The sequence below is a fragment of the Hibiscus syriacus genome, unplaced genomic scaffold, assembly GCF_006381635.1.
Source record: "Hibiscus syriacus cultivar Baekdansim isolate YM2019G1 unplaced genomic scaffold, ASM638163v2 tig00110676_pilon, whole genome shotgun sequence".
NCBI classification, from domain to species: Eukaryota; Viridiplantae; Streptophyta; class Magnoliopsida; order Malvales; family Malvaceae; genus Hibiscus; species Hibiscus syriacus.
Genome location: NW_024062820.1, coordinates 1,596,058 through 1,615,274, shown reverse-complemented (window position 1 = coordinate 1,615,274; position 19,217 = coordinate 1,596,058). Strand labels below are relative to the sequence as shown.

Genomic DNA, 19,217 nt, shown 5'->3' with positions numbered 1-19,217 from the left:
TTTTATATACAAAAAAAACTAAAATAGTTATATGAATTTATAAAAATATTAATTACAATCGAAAATATTAAATCACGGTAGTTTAAAAATTTACAGCAGAAAAAATTATTTAGTTTATAATAATTTTGATTATAACAAAAATGTTATGAAAAAGGCGTTTAACATAAAATGTGACCATATTCAACCTAAAATTTTAGGCTCTCAATAATATTTTTAGTTGCAACTGGTTTACGTGTTATTTTAACATTATATTATCAAATTGTATTATAGACTCTCCCACAAGAATGGCTCAAGGGTTAAAATGATTAAACAGATGAAGTTGGGGGATAAAGTTGGGGAAAAGGCCAAAATCATATCGGGTTAAGGACGATCTAACGTTCCTTTTGAACAAAGGATACATGAACCAAATGTTAATGAAGTTCCAACAAAGGAGCTAATATATACACACAAAAAACCACTCGTTTCTTTATATATAATTTTCCTTACCATTTACATCTCTCATATTTACACAATAATATGGCCTCGACCTACAAAATTCGTAATGAAACTGCAGCCTGAAGTTTATGAAAGGGAATGATTGATTGAACAATGCTGAAATTCAAACCCCCTCGGACTTGCTCCATCCCACCTTACATGACAATATGGTTAATAACAACAAAAGCATATGTAATAATATGAACAAAAAAAAAACTCTATTTTTTTCACCTTCTCTTCCTTTCTTCCCCGTTTTCCTTTTAACAATTTAAGATTATTACTTATCTTTCAACTGCATTTTCTATGGTTCTGACTACTTCCAACACAGTGGCATTGCAAAAGAAACATCTTTGACAATTTAAAAGATGTCTCGTTATGCACACATAGCAAGACCTGTGGGAACACGGTACGAACTTTGTATTGGCTTCCGAAGCATAACAGATGCAGCATGTGCCATCATCGGCGTCGGTTTCCCCACATTCAAGTCCCTCGATCTTCTTTGAATCACTATGGCTGATGAGTGTTGTCAAGAAATTCTCTAGTGAACGAAGTTTAGGCACGTAGGTTTCTCCCCTAAAAGATGTACCCTGCAAAATTAAGGTGTAAAAGAATCAAGACTGAACAAAAGAAACCTTGAAATGAAAAGAAAATAAAAGAATTTCCGTGGAGCAAAAAGAAAGATGATGGACTATTGAGGATATTAGAGCTAACAGTACTAACCCAATTATATTCTAACATGTACTGCAAACCATAATGCATTGTTTCAGGGCAATCCATGTTTGCAAACACATCCACAACATCATTCTGCTCCTTGAATTTGGAGTCCGTGCTAGCATCCAACAAATTCACAATGATTCCTACTAAAGGGGCTAGTATCATGCCTCTGTTTACTTTCTCTAAAGATTGACCATGCCGTCTAAGTGACCTGTTAATAAAAAATGCTGATAACGTGAGTAAAAGGCTAGTATCATGCCTCTGTTTACTTTCTGTAAAGATTGACCATGCCGCCTAAGTGACCTGTTAATAAAAAATGCTGATAACGTGAGTAAAAAGAACAAAAGCCAGTACTTAGAAGTACCATGTTTTTCATATACTAATTAACAAGGCCAAGTTGCAAGACTAGTCGGTTCAAACAGCTGGGGAAAAAATCTGAACTTTGAAACTCTTCAACGTGTCCACTAAAATATTTAAGTGGAAGAAAAACGAGGCCGACTTAAATATAAAACCTATTTTGCTCCGACTAATTTTCTAAAAGAATCCGTATCCAACACTTACTTGTGTCCGACATATTTTCGAATATGGGTATAGGTATATGATCCCTGAAAGATCCTTTAAATAAATGGAAAAAACGTGTGTGTGTTGGGGGGGTGTTACTGAAGATACCAAAACCTAGTTCCTAGTTCCCAAGTCCAAGTAACTTATCACAAAAGAAAAATGAGGAACAAAATCTAAATATCAAGTTCATCATATGCCTAGCATGCAACATTGTAAAAGGCAATCAAGTAACACATTGTCTCTCCTTATACGACAGATTAGAGCATTGATGTGAACAGTAATCGGGACACTAGACATTATAATTTATGAAAAGAAAAATGAGTCATAAAAATTAGATCAGACTGGTAACAACTTACAAGTCAAAAAACTCAGCATCTGCTGCTGATGTTCCGTAGTTCAGAATGAAGACAATCAACTCAGTCAGTCTTCGAAGGTTTGTATCAGGCCCCGAGAGGAATGCTTGAGGGATCTCGTGGGTACAAAACTCCAATACCCTTGCGAGATTACACGAGAGATCAAATATGACACAGCATTTCCTCTGTTGAAATTCCAATACCTGCAAAAGGTCTACGGCATCAAATACAGATCCTAAGGAAGATGGGTTCAAATCAAATGAAAACGTTGGGGTCCTCAAATGTGGCAGTTACATTGCATACTGACAAAATATTATAACCATTAATTCATACGGGATATGAATAAAGTCATTTTTCCCGTGATGAAAGCAGTATAACTTCAATTCTAGGACAAAGTAATGCGAGTCATTTACAGTCTTGCAGATGTTAGATAGCAAATATATAGTCCATCTTATATAACTTTTTGTGAAACAGTAATGCAAATTCAAATATTTGAAACAGTAAGATAAACTTTAGCAAGCTATAACACTAAACTTCAAACTGGAACCCACCATAGCTAACTTTTTTACCTTAAAATTATCCGGCCATCTTTGAACAACCAGAATTCATAATAACCATAGTTTCTAGTAATTCAAGAAAAAAAATCACTATTTTCCTTGTTCTATTTGAAATATTTTCTAGATGATTCACCTAAAATAAAGTTTTTTGACTGCCCCCGTTCGTCACTGTCGTCTCAGACCTTTTATCTAAAATGCTCTTCAATATCATCATACATTCATCTGTGAATCGTACATCTCAATCCATCCATGAAATACAAAGAAAAAACATCCAAGCTATGTTTTCAAGTAGAACTAAACTACCACCGACCCTATGTTAGATTGCTTTATAAAATTAGAGGAAGAAGAACTGAAGAAGGCATGTTTATAAATTCAACCGTTAAGTATTTGGGGAGACCATGGCATACTATGGCAACAAGAAAATATGATAAGTAGTACAGTCTATGGATCCAATCTGGAAAAGGTAGTAGCATTTATAACAGCAATTCAGTTTCATGGTTAGGAACTACACATTGCCAGCCTTTTTTCAGGAACATTCGTATAACCATTTTGATTTTCCTTCTTGTCTACTTTCTGAATGTGGTAGAAAAATGGTCGACAATGCATATACAATTCTGGAAAGATGCAAGTCCACTAAATTAGGTTCCAAGTTGGTGAAAGAAATATTTGTTTGAATGAAAGCATATTCATACCTGGTATTTTTCTTGCATTTCCCGAATGGAAACTGAGAATTCAGTCATTGTCCAGCTAAGAGTGTTAAATAGACGATTCAGAAAAGCTGAGAACAACTCTTCATCAGAGATGCAAGCTTCACGTAGCAGTCTCTATAAAAAAAAATATAGGCCCCCATAGGGAAAAAGTTAGAAAGAAGAGATTTCAGACGAAAAGAAGATGGACAAGACGCACTAGTAATGGTTCACACTATTCACCTGGAAAACAACCGAGGATGATGAGGATTCTCCCTGCTTTGAAGACCCAAACCCAGAACCCTTGCAGAGGCGTAGAAGAATGTTTGTAACCGGAATCCAAGATCGGTTGTCAAATGCTGACAATAATGCCTTTGGCATTCGATGTTCGGCGATTTTATTGTTCTCAAAAGCTGCCAAATACTCTCTGTACTGCACCAAGACTGATATTGACTGGAGAAGAAGATCCTTTAAATCTGCACTTGATATCGTCGGATCATTGAAATGGGTAACTACAAATGTCACCTGATAAAAATAGAAAGAAAAAAGAACTCATATCACATCTCAGAATGAACAAAGGAGAAAAATACAAAAAGTCATTTGTTTGAGCTTAAGCTAAGTCATTTGTTTGAGCTTAAGCTACATGTTAAAAATATGCTACAGATTTCAGAAACAATAGGGCTGTGTGCTTTATGGAACTCTGAGATAACAAAGCGATTGAACAGAGCAAGTCAGTTTAATAACAACCACAAACAACAAATAGAATAGGCACTGATTATTACAGTTCAATATGCATATTACGCCACATGTTATAAATGTTTGATCAACAATTTTCATACCGGGAAAATGGAGTTGATAGTGACTAAAAATTTTATCAAAGTAATCCAACTTCAAACACAACCATATATGAGAAATAAGGTATGTTTTCACTCAAATATCCATACCAACTAGCAGTACAAAAATATACATGTTTATGTTACAAGATAAGTGTCAATTACTGAAATAAAGAAATGGAAATTAGCAGAAAGTGAATCATTTACGGGGTTAATAGCATATGCACTACTATTGATCTTTATCCAGGGAATATTTTAACAGACTTAAAACCTCAAGTCAGTAAATAATTGCAGACTAGCCAAAAAGAAAGTCCAAAACAAGCAAAACATACATATTACACTTCATGAGCTATTCCTTTGTGCAGCAAATGGATAGATGAAATAACAGCAGAGGAAGATTCAAAAGATGACACTTTTCCTTTGCGATGTTTACGACAATCTCATCAAAATAATTTTTTTTTCCTTTATAAAAGAATATTCTTAGGAGTATAAGATTGATTCAACTTATAACAAAATGGTAAAATCCAGCAAAAGACTGATCAAAACGAACTCTCATGAGAATAAATAGTTGATAACGAGGAGAAAAACAAAATTCAGAACTCCAAAACTTGCGGCAAACAACAATATTAGATCAATTGGCAGAACATACAAATGCATTAAGTCCTTGCTTGATAAATATTGCAGGCGGGACAAATGGAGGATCACTCTTACGCAAGACATGAAAACAGTCGACCTGAAACATTAACCAGAAAAATTAATACCAATCAAGTAATAAAAAATGGAACATAGACATAAAATGAACCAAATAATAATTTGTAAGGACTACACTCCAATTCAAACATACCAAATGTCCTCTATTAGCAGATTATAGAACACTGAAGCATTACACACGCCACATGAGAGAGAGAAAAACTTTTAAAAAAGCGTTTAAAAAATATAAGATTTTTTTTTTTAAAAAAAGGGTAGTTCTTTAAGTGAGAATTTTAAAAAAATAGTAGGCTTTTAGAAGTAAATGAGTAATTCTTTGTTAAAAAATATCTCTATTTAGTTCTTTTATTTTTTATGCTTTTTTGTAATTTCACCGAGTTGGTATCGCATGAAACTCACTGTTTGAAACTGATTTGAATAAACTCACTGTTCTTTAATACTTTTTCTATGAAACTTATATTTAATAGGTAATATATTGTGGAAGAATATATGTTGCTAGCATGCACGGGCATTGATTTCTAAAAAACAAAGCAAACTCTTTAGTTGAATTCCATTTTGTAGCTTCAAGGAGCTTGCCAAATACATAAGAAAATAAATCATTTGTTGTTGTGATTCACTTGTAACCTGTGATTACTTGTTAGTAGCATATATTTCCATTTCCAAAGGGCTTAAACATTAAACGTGTGTTCATAATTCAACAAATTTAAAAGGTCAAAGAATGAACAATTTCTTTTTTGTGCAATGCAATAAACACAATTTACAGCAAGTCTACCTAGATTACATAATATGATTCTGGTCTTATATTGATTTAAGTTGAAAACGACGAATATAACATAGTTAAAGGAAGACAAACTTACCAGAGCTTCAAGGTAAAATTCAGGGATGTAAATAAACACTGAATCCAGTCTACTAAGAACCAATAGCAGTTGCACAACCCACATACACGTGGCATACATTCCTCTCTGCTTCCATCGAGAGAAAAGGGACACACGGTACCTGTACAGCAAAGCAAAAGAGCCACCAATGATACAAGGACTCAATTAAAAACTAATTTCATCTCTTAGAATTTAGAATTTGAACTTTCATCTAAACAAATACAAGGATATCTTCCAGCTCTTATATATATGACAGATATGAAATATCAGAAGGACTGAAAAGAGCACAAGCTTTACGAACACAAAAAAAAAAGCTAACATGTCCAATTGATGTTTATTCTGCCTAAAGCTAACAAGTTATCCATAAAGTTTAGGGACATCCATTCTTTTAACTGATCTTAACAGACCAAATTTGACAGACACACAATTGGATAAAATAGCATTTTCCAATTTCTACAAAATAATTGTGGTTCAAACATTAGGGGAAAAAACTTATTTCTCAGTCAATGCTTTAAGGGAAAAAGTCAAACTACAAGGAATGAATCAGGTTTGGTGAACATAAAAGTACAAGTCTAGCAAGAAATGGAACTAAAAAAGTCCATATGTAAAAGCATAGCAATTGACGCATCCACTTGAGGATACATTTAGCGGAGAAACTGTGTTTGGCTGGGATTAGTCCCTCCTAGAGTGGAGACTTTCCTTTGGCAGCTATCTCATCAAAAAGTTGTTGTTAGGATGGAATTGATGAAAAGGGGGGTTACTATCGGAGAGAATAATAACTGCCCTTTGTGCAACCTATGTGATGAATCAGTCCAGCATCTTTTTTTGTTCTGTCAAGTTTCGTGGGAGCTGTGGAATAAATTAATTTGTTATTGGTGTATAAGTCTAGCTTTTCCAGTTGACCCTCCTTCCTTACTTAGTTCTTGGTCTGATTTGAGGCCTTCTTCGGTTATTTGGAAGTTTATTCCGGGTGTAGTGCTATGGTCAATTTGGAGAATCAGAAATGAAATTATCTTTGATAATGGTAAACTAGACAAGCTTTCACTGTTTTTCACTGTTTGCTTAAGGCTAGCAAGATGGTTTCTAGCAAAATATCCTCTTTCCTATATTAAGGTGGATTCTTTAATTGGTGATCCTTCCTTGGCAGATAGTATCTCTGCTTCTAAGGAACTACTCTGACCTGGGTGCTGGTGGATTCCTCCTCCAATAGATTTTTTTAAATTGGATGTGGATGGGGCTTTTAGTAGAGTTGGGAGAGTTGCTGGAATAGGGGGTCTTCTCAGGGATTGGAATCGGGTTACACTTATCTCTTTTTCAGAAAATGTTGGTCCTTCTCATCCCTATTTAGCAGAATTGAAAGTTGTTAAAAGAGGCATTGATATCTTTGTTTCTTCAGAATGGTTGTTCAAGGGCAGACTCATTATTGAATGTGATTGCAAGCTGGTCGTGGATTGGATCAGAGATCAAGCTTTGGTTCCTCTTTCCCTTTCAAATTTTGTTAAGGAAATTGTATCTATTGTTTCTTTTAGAAATTTTATTGTCAGGTGGATTCCAAGGTCTTGTAATTGTGAGGCTGACAAGCTAGCAAATGAGGGGATCGGGTGATTTTTTTGTCTGTTTCAGTTGGTATCTGTTTCTGAGCCTAGAAACTAGAGGAGTGTGTGAGGTCTTATGTTGTATGTAAAAGTGTTTTTAAGTCTTATGTAACTTGGCTTTCATTAATAAATTGAGGTACTCTTTTCCTCCTTCCGCTAGTTGGGCGCCTTACCTTACGGGTAAGGTCCACTAAGAGGGAGGTTTTTAATGAGACCTCCTATTCCTATCAAAAAAAAAAAGAATCAAGATTTATGATGCCAAATAGTCATTGTCATTATAATTGCAAATATAATATCTGCAAGGCTGCAATAACTAAAGAAAGTTTCCTTAAATCTAAGATTTCAACACTGTATAAGAATACTAGTACTTTGTTTAACATCATAAGTGAAATGCAATGTATAAACTTGAACACCTACGGACAAATCAAAAGAAGAAAAGATAAAAAATTAAATCAGTGAGAAGAAATGGGGCCAATATCAGAGAAATGATCCATCGGAAAACAAGCTACTCAGTCATCTTACCATGCACAATGTCTGACACAATCAATAACTTCTTCACGATAGTTATTTCGAGTCTCCTTCAAACGCTTTAATTGCTCCTTGCAAGCTCGTTCTCGTATTTGTTTATCAGTTTCTTCCAGGAGGGATATTGATTGTGACTGATGAGACATGTAATATGATGCCTATAAGAGGAAATTTTTTCTCAGTTTTCACATTAGTGGGGGGGGGAAGTTGCTACAATTTCATAGGTAGAACTATAGAGCGCCAAACATAAAATCACTATTTAAAGAAAACAAAAATACTCAATTCCTCATTGCATAAAAACAATTTTATTTCCGTCAAAATAATTAAGAGGAAAATCATCCAAAACAAAAACATCCTTTTGAAGATATCACCATGTTAAGATCAATGCATTGTCATTCAGCAGGAGGACCTTCAAACTCACTAAAAAAATGGATACTGCTAGGACTTGAAACCTTTCTATACTACAAAACATGAAGAACATAGATTTTTAGGTTAAAGTTTAACTACTTGGTCACACTACCTCAGAAGTTTAAAGCAATTACAATGTAAAACCAGTGCACTGACTTAGCCATCAGGTCTCAGGCACATAAAAACAAATAACTAAACAAACACTGAAGTTGCATAACAAATGCCTTGAGTCTGACCAAGACAGTTTTATGTCTCAGTCAAAGCCCACATGCATTAACTGAAAACTTTTTGAGGCATGATCTCCAGCCTAATGTTACCGACCCAAAGAGAAAGCTATTGGTGATATCCAATACTTTGACATTTTAAAGATGACAGTCCAGACAATTATAATATGTGAAGTTAAAACATTAACAAGTTACGAAATGATGAATAAAAAAATCCATGCACTATTTTGATGTACCGCTGATCTAACAAACACTCACCTGCCTAAAGTTTGGTGCCAGGCCTATGTGATAAAGTAATAACAAAGCATCCAAAAGTTCTTCCTCTCTTAGAGTGGATGAAGACAGATCACTATCTCTGGGTACAGTCATGTGCTGGACAGGGCGATAACCAAACTCAGATTCCGACCTATCACTGGAGCTAGGTTTATCCGCTATCTCATCATTCAAACTTCCTGTACTACATTCTGCAGCAACCTGAGCAGACCTTTCAGGAATAGTACTGCAGTAGTGACGGGAACTCTTAGTTGTAGTTCTTATTGGATATTTTGAGCACTTTGTGAACTCCATGTCATAGCATGAGCAGCAACATGGTTTCTGTTTGGTTAAATGAGTTACTCTTGTTTCTTCATCATCCATACAACCTTCCTCCCATCGTATAACTTCTGCTTCCTGATCATGCATAGGATGTGATTTCAACAGGTGAGAGAATGATCCACCAAGCCTAGAAATTTCAGCTCGATGTGGATCATTCTTAAGAAACAAACCTATAGGAAAACTTTGGCTGCCACCTCTATGAAGAAAACCAATATCATGACCACTAGAATCACAGCTCTTCAACCACCCACAAATATTCCCCATTCCAAAGCCTTCAGATAGAAAATGGAGAATAACAGTGTACAAAGAAACAAGAACAGAATTGCTTAAAACCCAGGAGGTGGCATACTGCGATCAGCTCCTCGATTCTTCAATAAAAGGTTCTGCACAAATGTCCTAAACACAGAACCAGGAAACTGGGGAGGTGATAAAGGAGGTATGAACTGTATGACTAAGAGACAGAGGTCCCTATGCTTTTCCTCAATCTGGAAGAGGGAGCAAAATAAAATAAAAGGCTATCATTAAATTAAGATGAAGGCAATTATGGATTTATAAATATTCGTTGAACAGTTAAATACAATGGCTGTTGCCCAGCAAAAACTGTAAAAAAGTGGTGAAGAAGCAATATTCATGAATGTTAAAGTTCTAAATGAGAGGAAAACCTTACTAACTGAGTCGGATAGAGCTGTGGTTGTCAACAGCATGCTACTTTCAGTGGATACATCCTCACAAGAACCAGGCCACCAAACAGAAGGAATAATGCACTGAAGGTCCTGCCTGTTTGGACTCTTCCGTGATAGAAAGCCTTCAAATAAGAAATCAAAATCTGATGATTTCCACCACAACACCATCAATTGTTCCCGTCTTAATAAATGGCATACCAATGAAAGATAAGAATATGATCCTGAATATGGGCATTCTGTCAGAACCAATGACGCTGTCTTGCAAGCACATGAAAGAGCGTGTATAAGGTGCTTGAACATAGGATGTGATCTTTGGAATTCTAGAAACACATCAAGTACTCGATCCAAACTCAACCAATCATGTGGTGCCCGTACTCCAAATATCCCCATAAAGAACATCAAAAGAGAACCCCAACCAATGTACTCAGCTCCTCGACAATCCGCTTCAACTACAGAGAAGAACTCTTGCATATGCCACGACAAACAGGATAAAATAGTTCTTCGAGTGATACAAACCTCTTCAGTCTCCTCAATTTTTCAACTGAAGAATGCTCAGCATGCTCCACAGATTGCATATCCAACAGCCTGGATAAGCAGTCCAGCAATTGCTTTGCAAAAGAGCTAGAAGGAGGAGGTGCTTGAAGAGGAAGGTAGTCATCAATAGGGTATTTAAAGGGGCGGGAACCAAAATTCAATTCACATCGTTCACCCTGAGAAAGAGAAACTGCAGGGTAATACCCAAATCCAGGTTCCATTTTCCGAATTCCAGAGAATGCTAGACCTAGAGAAACACCGTTCCTATAGAATGAAATCTCATCATGGGTCAAGTCTATGCAGCATCCAATGACATCACCTGCCACCCATGGCTGGCCGTATGGCTCAGCTTCCTTGTTCCATTTGCTAACTCTTCTGCCATCAAATGCATACGAATTATCAGCATCACCTACACCCTTATGGTCAGTGAATGGACAAGAAATAGTAGCCCATCCAAGCTGTTGTATACCAGAAGTCTCCAAAATTACTTCATACATCCATTTCCCTTTCCAAACACAGGCATTAGCCCTGGCGCTACTGAACACTGCTAAGCTCTCTAAAAGCAATGGCGGCTTAACAATTCTAATTTCACCACAAATACTGAATTCTTCAAGACCAACAACATCGGGTCCAGAGTCATTATCTAAAACACAAACCCCATCCCTGTTACTAACTGAAGAATCAGAACCTGAATACAAGTGGTTCTTTATGATAGAACGAACTAGACTGCAGTCAACAGGACCACTCAATGGACCAAGTGATTTATTCGGAAGACCAAACACATATTCAAGAGCTCGCTCCACAGATTGCTGACCAAATTCATCAGAACAAGATACAAGGCGGGATTTCGACGGATTTTCCTTCCCATCCCCACTATTCAAGATAACAGCCAAACCAGAAGAAAGCCCAACCATCCGGAGGCTATCTTCTGCCATTCCCAATAGCAAGAAACAATATACGCCACAAATTTAATTCAACATCCAAGTCCTTGTCTAGCCAATATTCAAGTATATACTCAAAACGCACGTAAATCTCATGAACCTTGCAATAATTTCCCGCCCAGTAACTTCAGATTTTAGAACTCGAATTTTCAGTATAAACGCACAACAAACCCCGAATAAGAAAAATAACAAATTAACAAAACCAACACGAACAAAAAAAAAACGAAATCGAAACTAAATTAAGCTCACCCTGTCCTTAAAAAAAACACAAATTCCCAACTCCTAAAATCCTCATTTCCCCATGTTTTTTCGCTGGAAACTGAACAGAATAACATCCCAGATATTGGAATCTGTAAAAATTTAAAACAAAAAACGAAGAAACTTACATGCGCGCGTATTAAGGTTCAATCACAACTAGAAATCGCAGAGGCGGCTGTCGTGAGCTAGGATTTTTCATGCCGTTTAGAGGTTGTAAGAGAGAGAGAGAGAATAATTTGAAAATTATAAAGAAAGATGGAGAGAGAGGGGGGGAGGAAATCAAACAGCGGTTTTGGTGTTTCTTTAATTTAATTTTATAGTATTCCGACGAGAGGGAATGAAGAAGAAACGGAGAGTGTGGACTTTTCGTTATGTTTTCCTTTGGCCCTCACAATTTATTTCCCTTTTTGGTTGCTTATTGCCCAAAGAGTTCGGAGATAAGTGAACCGGGTCGAACCAGGGGCTGCGCTCGGCGAGCCATCAAAAGCTGACTCGGTTCGGTTGGCCGACACGTTGTATTATTCTCAGCGCTGCGTGACGTGGCTGCTTCTTCTGTTCTCCTGTTCGACGGATTGGAGAGAAACTTGCCTATGCCTACTCTTACACAAACGCTGTAATCACCATTTTTATTTCTTTGCACTACTTTACTTTTATACCTTAATATTGTCTTGATAGATAAAACTATACTATAAAAAATTATTTTCTTTCAGATAATTTTCTAGTTTTATTTAATAATTATTTTTCTAATAATTTATTCTTAAATCTTTAAATTAATTATCTGTTTTATCACATACTTACAATTACATCGGATATATCTTACTCGAATTGTTATAATGCATATAATAAAGTATTGTTTTGCACCAATTACAGACACGTGTTTTAGTTCATATTTAATTATTTATAAGTTTCGAAAGGTGGCTTACCTTATTTTTCATCAAATTTGTAATAATTCTAAATGATCCTCATATATATCATATCATGAAGTACTACTTTGAACCAAATATCAGCATAGTTTTATGTTCTATAGACGTGATAAACAATGTTTTATATTATTGATCAAATTTTATATTATCATGTCTAATTAGTTGTACTCAATTTTGTATTTTTTTAGGTATCACTTTTATTTTCTTTTTCTTTTTTTTTTTACAAAAAAAATTTAGGTCAATGATGGCTTTCTTGTTCAGGGTCAGATATACTTAATACTTAATTAAGATTTATATAGGAATTTACAAACTGATCATCAAAAGTGACGATGGTAGGATTCAAACTTGACTTTACAAGCTTAAATTCTTAAATCTCAATCACTTATGACAACATTTGCTCAAGTAACACTTATTTTTTAAAGACTTGTTCTTATTTTCTTTTTATTTTTCATTAAGTGAAAACAATTATTATATTTTAAAATAAATGTTGAGATTTAATATTAAATATATAAATTATTTAATTTGATTTCTATTATTGTTTTCGGTTGTCCTTCTCAATCATCCTCTATGGTACCATATGATTAATTCCGAGAGTAGGCAAAATCGAATTTGGAATACCGAATTATTTTCAGCAAACTAGGAATAGTGAAAGGATAGAAGTCAAATAATAGGATAATAATTTAAGGGTAAACTACATGTTTGGCGACTAAATTTTATTCTCTTTTATTTCAATTATCGTACTTTTAATTTCTTCACTAAACTTTATAAATTTTTTTTTGTCACCCCGCTGTTAAATAATTTACGGTGTTAAAGACATGGTTGTATTTTAATAAAACCAACGTCGTTTTAATCTAAAATTCATTTTTTCATAAATTCAAAACGACGTCGTTTTGATGTAAGTTGCGTTACATAACGTCGTTTAATTATTTAACGACAGAGTGACAAAAAATCAATCTATAAAGTTCAGTTAGTAAATTGAAAAAATTAAAAGTACAGTTAGTGAAATATGAGAGAGAGTAAAGTTCAATCACCAAACATATAATTTACTCATAATTTAATTCAATTACTAAAATTAAAAATTGTTTTTGAAAGTACAAATTAGGGTAAAAATACACGAATGGTCTCTCGACTATAAGATATTATTTTGTTAAGTCTTCCGACTATTAAAAGTTACAAAACGGTCTCTCAACTATGACATGTTATTCTGTTGAGTCATTCGACTATCAAAAGTTATAAAATGACCACTTGACTCTTCATATGTTATAAATTTGTTATTTTCTGTTAAAATAATTAGTGATAGCCTGAGCTGAATGTTAACACGTTGACTTGGATATGATAAAATTTGATCGAGCCAATGCTTGAAAACAACAAATGTATTCAACACGTTAACGTTCAGCTCAAACCACCGTCAAATTTTAAACGGGTAGAATAAATTGGTCCTTGAAGTGCGAAAGATGCGCACTTATAAAAGAGAAAAAATGGCGCATTGATTCTCTGCCATTCATAGCGACAAATTCGACACCGTTGCCTTCCGCTACTAAACTGTTTGTGAGCCTGCTTTTGTTTTGTTGTGTGTTCGTTTTTGAGTTCCTCTCATTAGATAGAGAATATGTTTGATTCATAAAATATAAGTTTATTTTTATCATGAAATTATTAAAATAAAATGCTATTTAATACACTAATTACATTAAAAGAAAAAAAATAAACCCTTAGCTTTCTTATATTTTCTCTCACATTTTATATTATTTTACGTACGATAACATTAATTTTAGTGTTAATCGTCGATTATGTGTAGTGTTTATTTTTTTATATTTTTTATATCATATAATTATTTTTTTCTTTTCTTTTTTAATTTTCAAAATCTCTGAATTTATGCCACATTTTTTATATGAAACTTTTTCCTGACTTTTTTGTATTTTTTAGTTTTTTTTATCTTATTTTAGTTTATTTTTCTCATAGTTTGATTTGACGTCGACACGAATGATCAAGATGGTGGTGTTTATTTATTGTTTTGTTGATATTCCTTGCTTTGGATCCTCGGAGTGAATTTGGATTGCGTTCAAAGTTAATTTTCTCATGATGCTCGACTTTGATTTGTGATTGTCGGTGGTATTCAAATAGTTTGATCATATGTTATGATTTGTTTATCAATGCAATCAGAACTATTTGTATATATATTTTGTTCGAGTTTCTTAGATATATTTTAACATTTTTTCTTATATTTTTCTTGTATGATTTCAAGTTGCTAGTTCCTTGTGTTAGTGATTATAGAAATATGTTATAATTATATATTAATGGTAATGTTAAATATTTTCTCTCTTTTTAATAAAATTGATTAATTATATTTATATAACAAATACATGGTTACGTTTTTGTATTATTTATGGAAATATTCTACAACGCTTGACGAGCATCGATGAGCATCATTAATTTAATTTATAAAAGTTTAAAATTCTAAAGGGCTCAACGTATAATTATAAATAAGTTAAAAATTTAAAAGATAAATTATTTAAAATAAAGAGTAAAATATACCAATGACCACCTAACTATTACCCTTTTTCAATTTGACCACCATTTTTGAAATTTTATCAATCAGGTCACTCAATTATTTAAATACACTCAATTAAGCCACTTGGCGTTCATATTTAACAAATAAGATGATGTGACAATTAAAATATTTGGTATAATTACACATTTGGTCATTATTACTTATATATTCAATCAATTTGGTCTTAAAATTTATAAATTAAAATAAACTTAACCCTTAAATCAAATGACGTCATGTGTCATTGGAACTTACTATCAACGTGTAAACTTTTTTTATTTAATTTGTGTGTCTAATTGAAATATGGAACTTATATTAATTTGTGTCTAAACCTCGAGATTATAAAGTAGAGATACATTACTAAATAACAAAATAAATGTCCATTAAAAAGATAACGTTAAATTAAATTTCGAGAAGAAAGAAAACATGTTCAAATATTAGTGATCATTTGTGTAATTTATCCCTTTTTATTTTATATATTCACTATGCCATGTCAATAATCCGTTAAAAGTCTCACAACATCTTAATTTAATAAAAACAAAAGTGACCAAATATTATGTTTTTTAATTAAAAATGTATAAAACTTAAATGAAATTAATCAATCATTTAGTTTTTCCTTTATTTTTATCTTTATTTTTCTTTTATTTCAATTTATTATGTAGTCGTGTTAATGTCACGTAAGCAAAAGACACGTGTGTGGATGATATAAAAATAAACTATTAAAAAATTAAGTGAAAATAGAGAAGGGATTTCGTTTTTCTTTAAATATAATGTGGTTCTTATATTATTTTTTCTTTCGATGTGGCCTCTAACTCATAAAATAAACTAATGTGGTCTTTTAATCAACGTTTTTCGTTGTTTATCGTTATAATGTTGATGTGACAGTAAACGGTGTTGACGTGGTATTCCACGATACTTGATAACGTGACAGATAGACAGTCATGTCAATACCGTGAACTGCCACGTAAGCACTCTAACGATTAACGACGAAAAAATATTGGTCAAATGATCATATTGGATTTGTTTTCTGAATTAGAGGACCACGTTAAATTTATTTATGAGTTAGAAGACCACATTAAGAAGTAGAAAAATAATACAAGGATGATATTTTTTTCTTCCAAAAGTAGAGGAACCTATGATACTTTTTTGGCCAATAGTTTAGTATTAGTGATATATATTTACAATACCTAATATAGAAGAGGCAAACCGAAAAGAACTAAAGTTGGACCATATTTTTAGGGAAAACCTTAAGCCTCATATCATTACCAAATCGTAAAACATGCACATCTATCATCCCTGTCCCCTCCCTCCCATGGGCCTTCCCTGTCCCTGGTTCTTCCTCACCGTCCATTAATGGCGGACTCTCGAACCAGCAACGCCGATTCCAGGGACGGCTCATCCGTCACAATTCCATTAAACCCCACTTCCTCACCCAAATCTCCTTACTCTCCACTGCCGCCGCCCCAACAATCCTTCTCCCTCATCGAGCCATCCGAATTAAAATCCTGCAAGAGAGAAAAATGTCGCGTCATCCGAGCTTTCCGTTCGGTTTTCCGCTCCTTCCCCATCCTCACTCCGTCATGCACGTTCCCCATCTGCCCCACCGGTTTACAATCGGATACCCACGCCGCCAACTCCGGCACCCTGGTGACCGGCACCCTGTTCGGGTGCCGCAAAGGCAAGGTCACCCTCTCGATCCAAGAGAACCCCAAGTGTCTCCCTTCGTTGGTCCTCGAGTTGGCCATTCAGACTAACGTGTTGCAGAAGGAACTCAGCTCCGGCATGGTGAGGATCGCCCTCGAGTGCGAGAAGCGAACGTCGGGAAAGATAAGTCAAGCTCTTGGACGAGCCCTTGTGGACCATGTTTTGCAACGGCAAGAAGACTGGCCTCGTTGCACGACGTGAGGCGACGGAGGAGGATTTGAACGTCATGGAGCTTCTCAACCCGATTTCCATGGGGGCCGGGGTATTGCCGGGGATTTCCGATACCGAAGGGGTCGACGGGGAGTTGGCGTATATCCGATCGTATTTCGATCGAGTCGTCGGGTCGAAGGATTCCGAGACCCTCTACATGTTGGGCCCCGACGGAAATAATGGTGGTGAGCTTACTATATTTATGGTGAGGTTATGATCAGCAGCCGTCGTGGATGGATATTATGAAATTTAAAGATTTAAATTACGGATACATTTTTAGTTGCGGCGTATCTATCGTGATTACAAACATAATAGACATTATTGTAATCATTGCAGATACTATCGTCGTGCAATAACGATTTCATATAGCATCAATATCATTATATAAGGATCGTTATTTTAATAAATGACCGCAACTTAAATATATGGGGAAAACTATTCATCGGATGTGTTGGAAAAAGAAGACAAGTATAGGGATGCTTAGACGCAGGTGGGGTGGAAATTTGATTGATTGGGAGTTTATTTTAACGGGGATTTTGTATTTTGTTTCTTTAATCCATATAAGCATACAATTAGTAGATTATTGTGGAAAGAAGGAACAAAACTTGTTAAGAAAATGGTTTTCCTCTTCTTTCTTTCTCATCTCATTTTTGTGCTTTCATGTGATAATTTAGACAACATCAATCAAAAAGTTTTGAGATACGTTAGATATAAGATCAGTGTTTAATGATTTATTTGACGTTTTAGCACTAGTTTAGGAGTAAAACTAAATAGTAACTTTTTTATTAACATTGTCACCAGTCTAACGGGGATTACGGTAGAATGATCATTTTGTGACAAACCGTTAACGTTAATCACTAAGTTATTATTTTTAAAACTTCAATGAGAGTAACTAAAATGTATTCAAACATTGTGTATTTTAGCCTTTATATAATATGTTAATTGTATGTACACCATGTTTGTTGCTACAAAATAAGGTGTTGACACGGTCATATGGAGACTCATTGAAAAACACCCTTTTAGGTTTATAATGCACATTATTGCAACTTCAAAGCCCTCACACGTGTGGATTATAGTGCACATTAATTTGTTTATCACCAACTTGTCTGCCTCTATATAATAAGATGCATAACAAGGAGAGAGAAATCAACAATTTGAAAACTTGCTCCAAAAATCAAAGTAATTGGTGCTTATGGGGTTGTCCGAATCAGGCTACGGATGCAAGATTCACCCGAACCACCATGTGGAACAAGGGGTTTGCTCTTCTTGTTTGAGAGAAAGATTATCGAGTCTGAGTGAGATCGGTCTATACAAACAAAATTTATCATCCTTTTCTCCTGATATAGAATACCATTCGATTTCATCTTCGATGTCTACCTCACCATCTCGACGACATCCTGATTCCCATAAACGAATTAGTTCCGGGGAGCCGGTGGGAATCACATGGCCGTCATCATCGTGTTGTACAATGAAATTCGGTGCCAACGGTGTAAAGAAGAGTAGATCGATCGCTTTCGAAACAGGAAACTTCTACGATGAAGGAGGAGAAAAAGAGGTTAAGGATGGGAAGAAGAAGGAGAAAGGGTTTTGGTCAAAGTTGCTTGGCTTGAAAGGGAAGAATAAGGATGTTTTGAGACATTCAAAGAGTATGAGATTGATTGATGAAGTGAACATGGTTTCCTAAGGGTTCAATTTTCAATAAATTTTGCATTATTTTGTTTTGGATCGTTCTTACATTTATGGTATTGGAAATGAATGTTTCAATTTTCAATAATTTTTTTTATTTCCTACTTAATCTTCTTCAAGAAATACTTTTAAGTGTTAGTTCTTTGTTTTCTACATAGAGTTCTAGGGTTTTTTTCCCTATAAGTTATATTTCTATATTTTAGATTTTTGATTATTATTTCAAATAATATTATAGATTGATTAGATGAATAGATCGATCTTTAAATTATAAATAATTTCAAAAATAAAAGAAATGTTATTATTGTAGAGATTTTTTGTTCTAACAACTACGTTTGTAGGGTATATGAGCAGGGACAGAGCCCTGTTGGGGCCTAAGGGGGCCTCGACCCCTATTAAAATTATATATTCAATATAATTTTGGTTTAATAGTTTTTGGTTCATGCAAAAAATAAATATTTAAATTTAAAAAAATATTAAATATTTAATCAAGTAGGGACCAAACTAAAGAATGATAAGTTCGTGTTCTCAAATTTTTGGTCTAATTATAATTTAAGTCATTGTAAGTTTAAATATTAGACAAATTAAGTAGTTGTCTTGTGAATTTTGAGTTTTCTTTTTATATAAAT

General features: G+C 34.4%; 2 protein-coding genes and 1 pseudogene across 2 annotated transcripts; 2 read left to right on the top strand and 1 right to left on the bottom strand.

The window, feature by feature from the left end:
• Nucleotides 1-721: 721 nt before the first annotated feature.
• On the bottom strand, nucleotides 722-11,476 carry LOC120137940 (E3 ubiquitin-protein ligase RKP-like). Its single transcript, XM_039153573.1, is given in 12 exon segments — nucleotides 722-1,061; nucleotides 1,195-1,399; nucleotides 2,106-2,305; nucleotides 3,352-3,483; nucleotides 3,589-3,870; nucleotides 4,828-4,911; nucleotides 5,744-5,882; nucleotides 7,879-8,039; nucleotides 8,772-9,439; nucleotides 9,442-9,592; nucleotides 9,770-10,257; nucleotides 10,260-11,476. Coding segments are annotated over 12 exon segments (3,816 nt in total). The 5' UTR covers nucleotides 11,260-11,476; the 3' UTR covers nucleotides 722-755.
• Nucleotides 11,477-16,294: 4,818 nt separating this feature from the next.
• Nucleotides 16,295-17,416, top strand: LOC120137652 (annotated as a pseudogene).
• Nucleotides 17,417-18,097: 681 nt separating this feature from the next.
• On the top strand, nucleotides 18,098-18,589 carry LOC120137802. Its single transcript, XM_039153462.1, has one exon. The coding sequence runs from the start codon at nucleotides 18,098-18,100 to the stop codon at nucleotides 18,587-18,589; it is 492 nt and encodes a 163-aa protein (XP_039009393.1).
• The last annotated feature ends 628 nt before the right edge of the window (nucleotides 18,590-19,217 follow it).

Bases quoted from the DNA above. Each gene is read 5' to 3' on its own strand.
- LOC120137802 (XM_039153462.1), top strand. From the start codon at position 18,098: ATGGGGTTGTCCGAATCAGGCTACGGATGCAAGATTCACCCGAACCAC.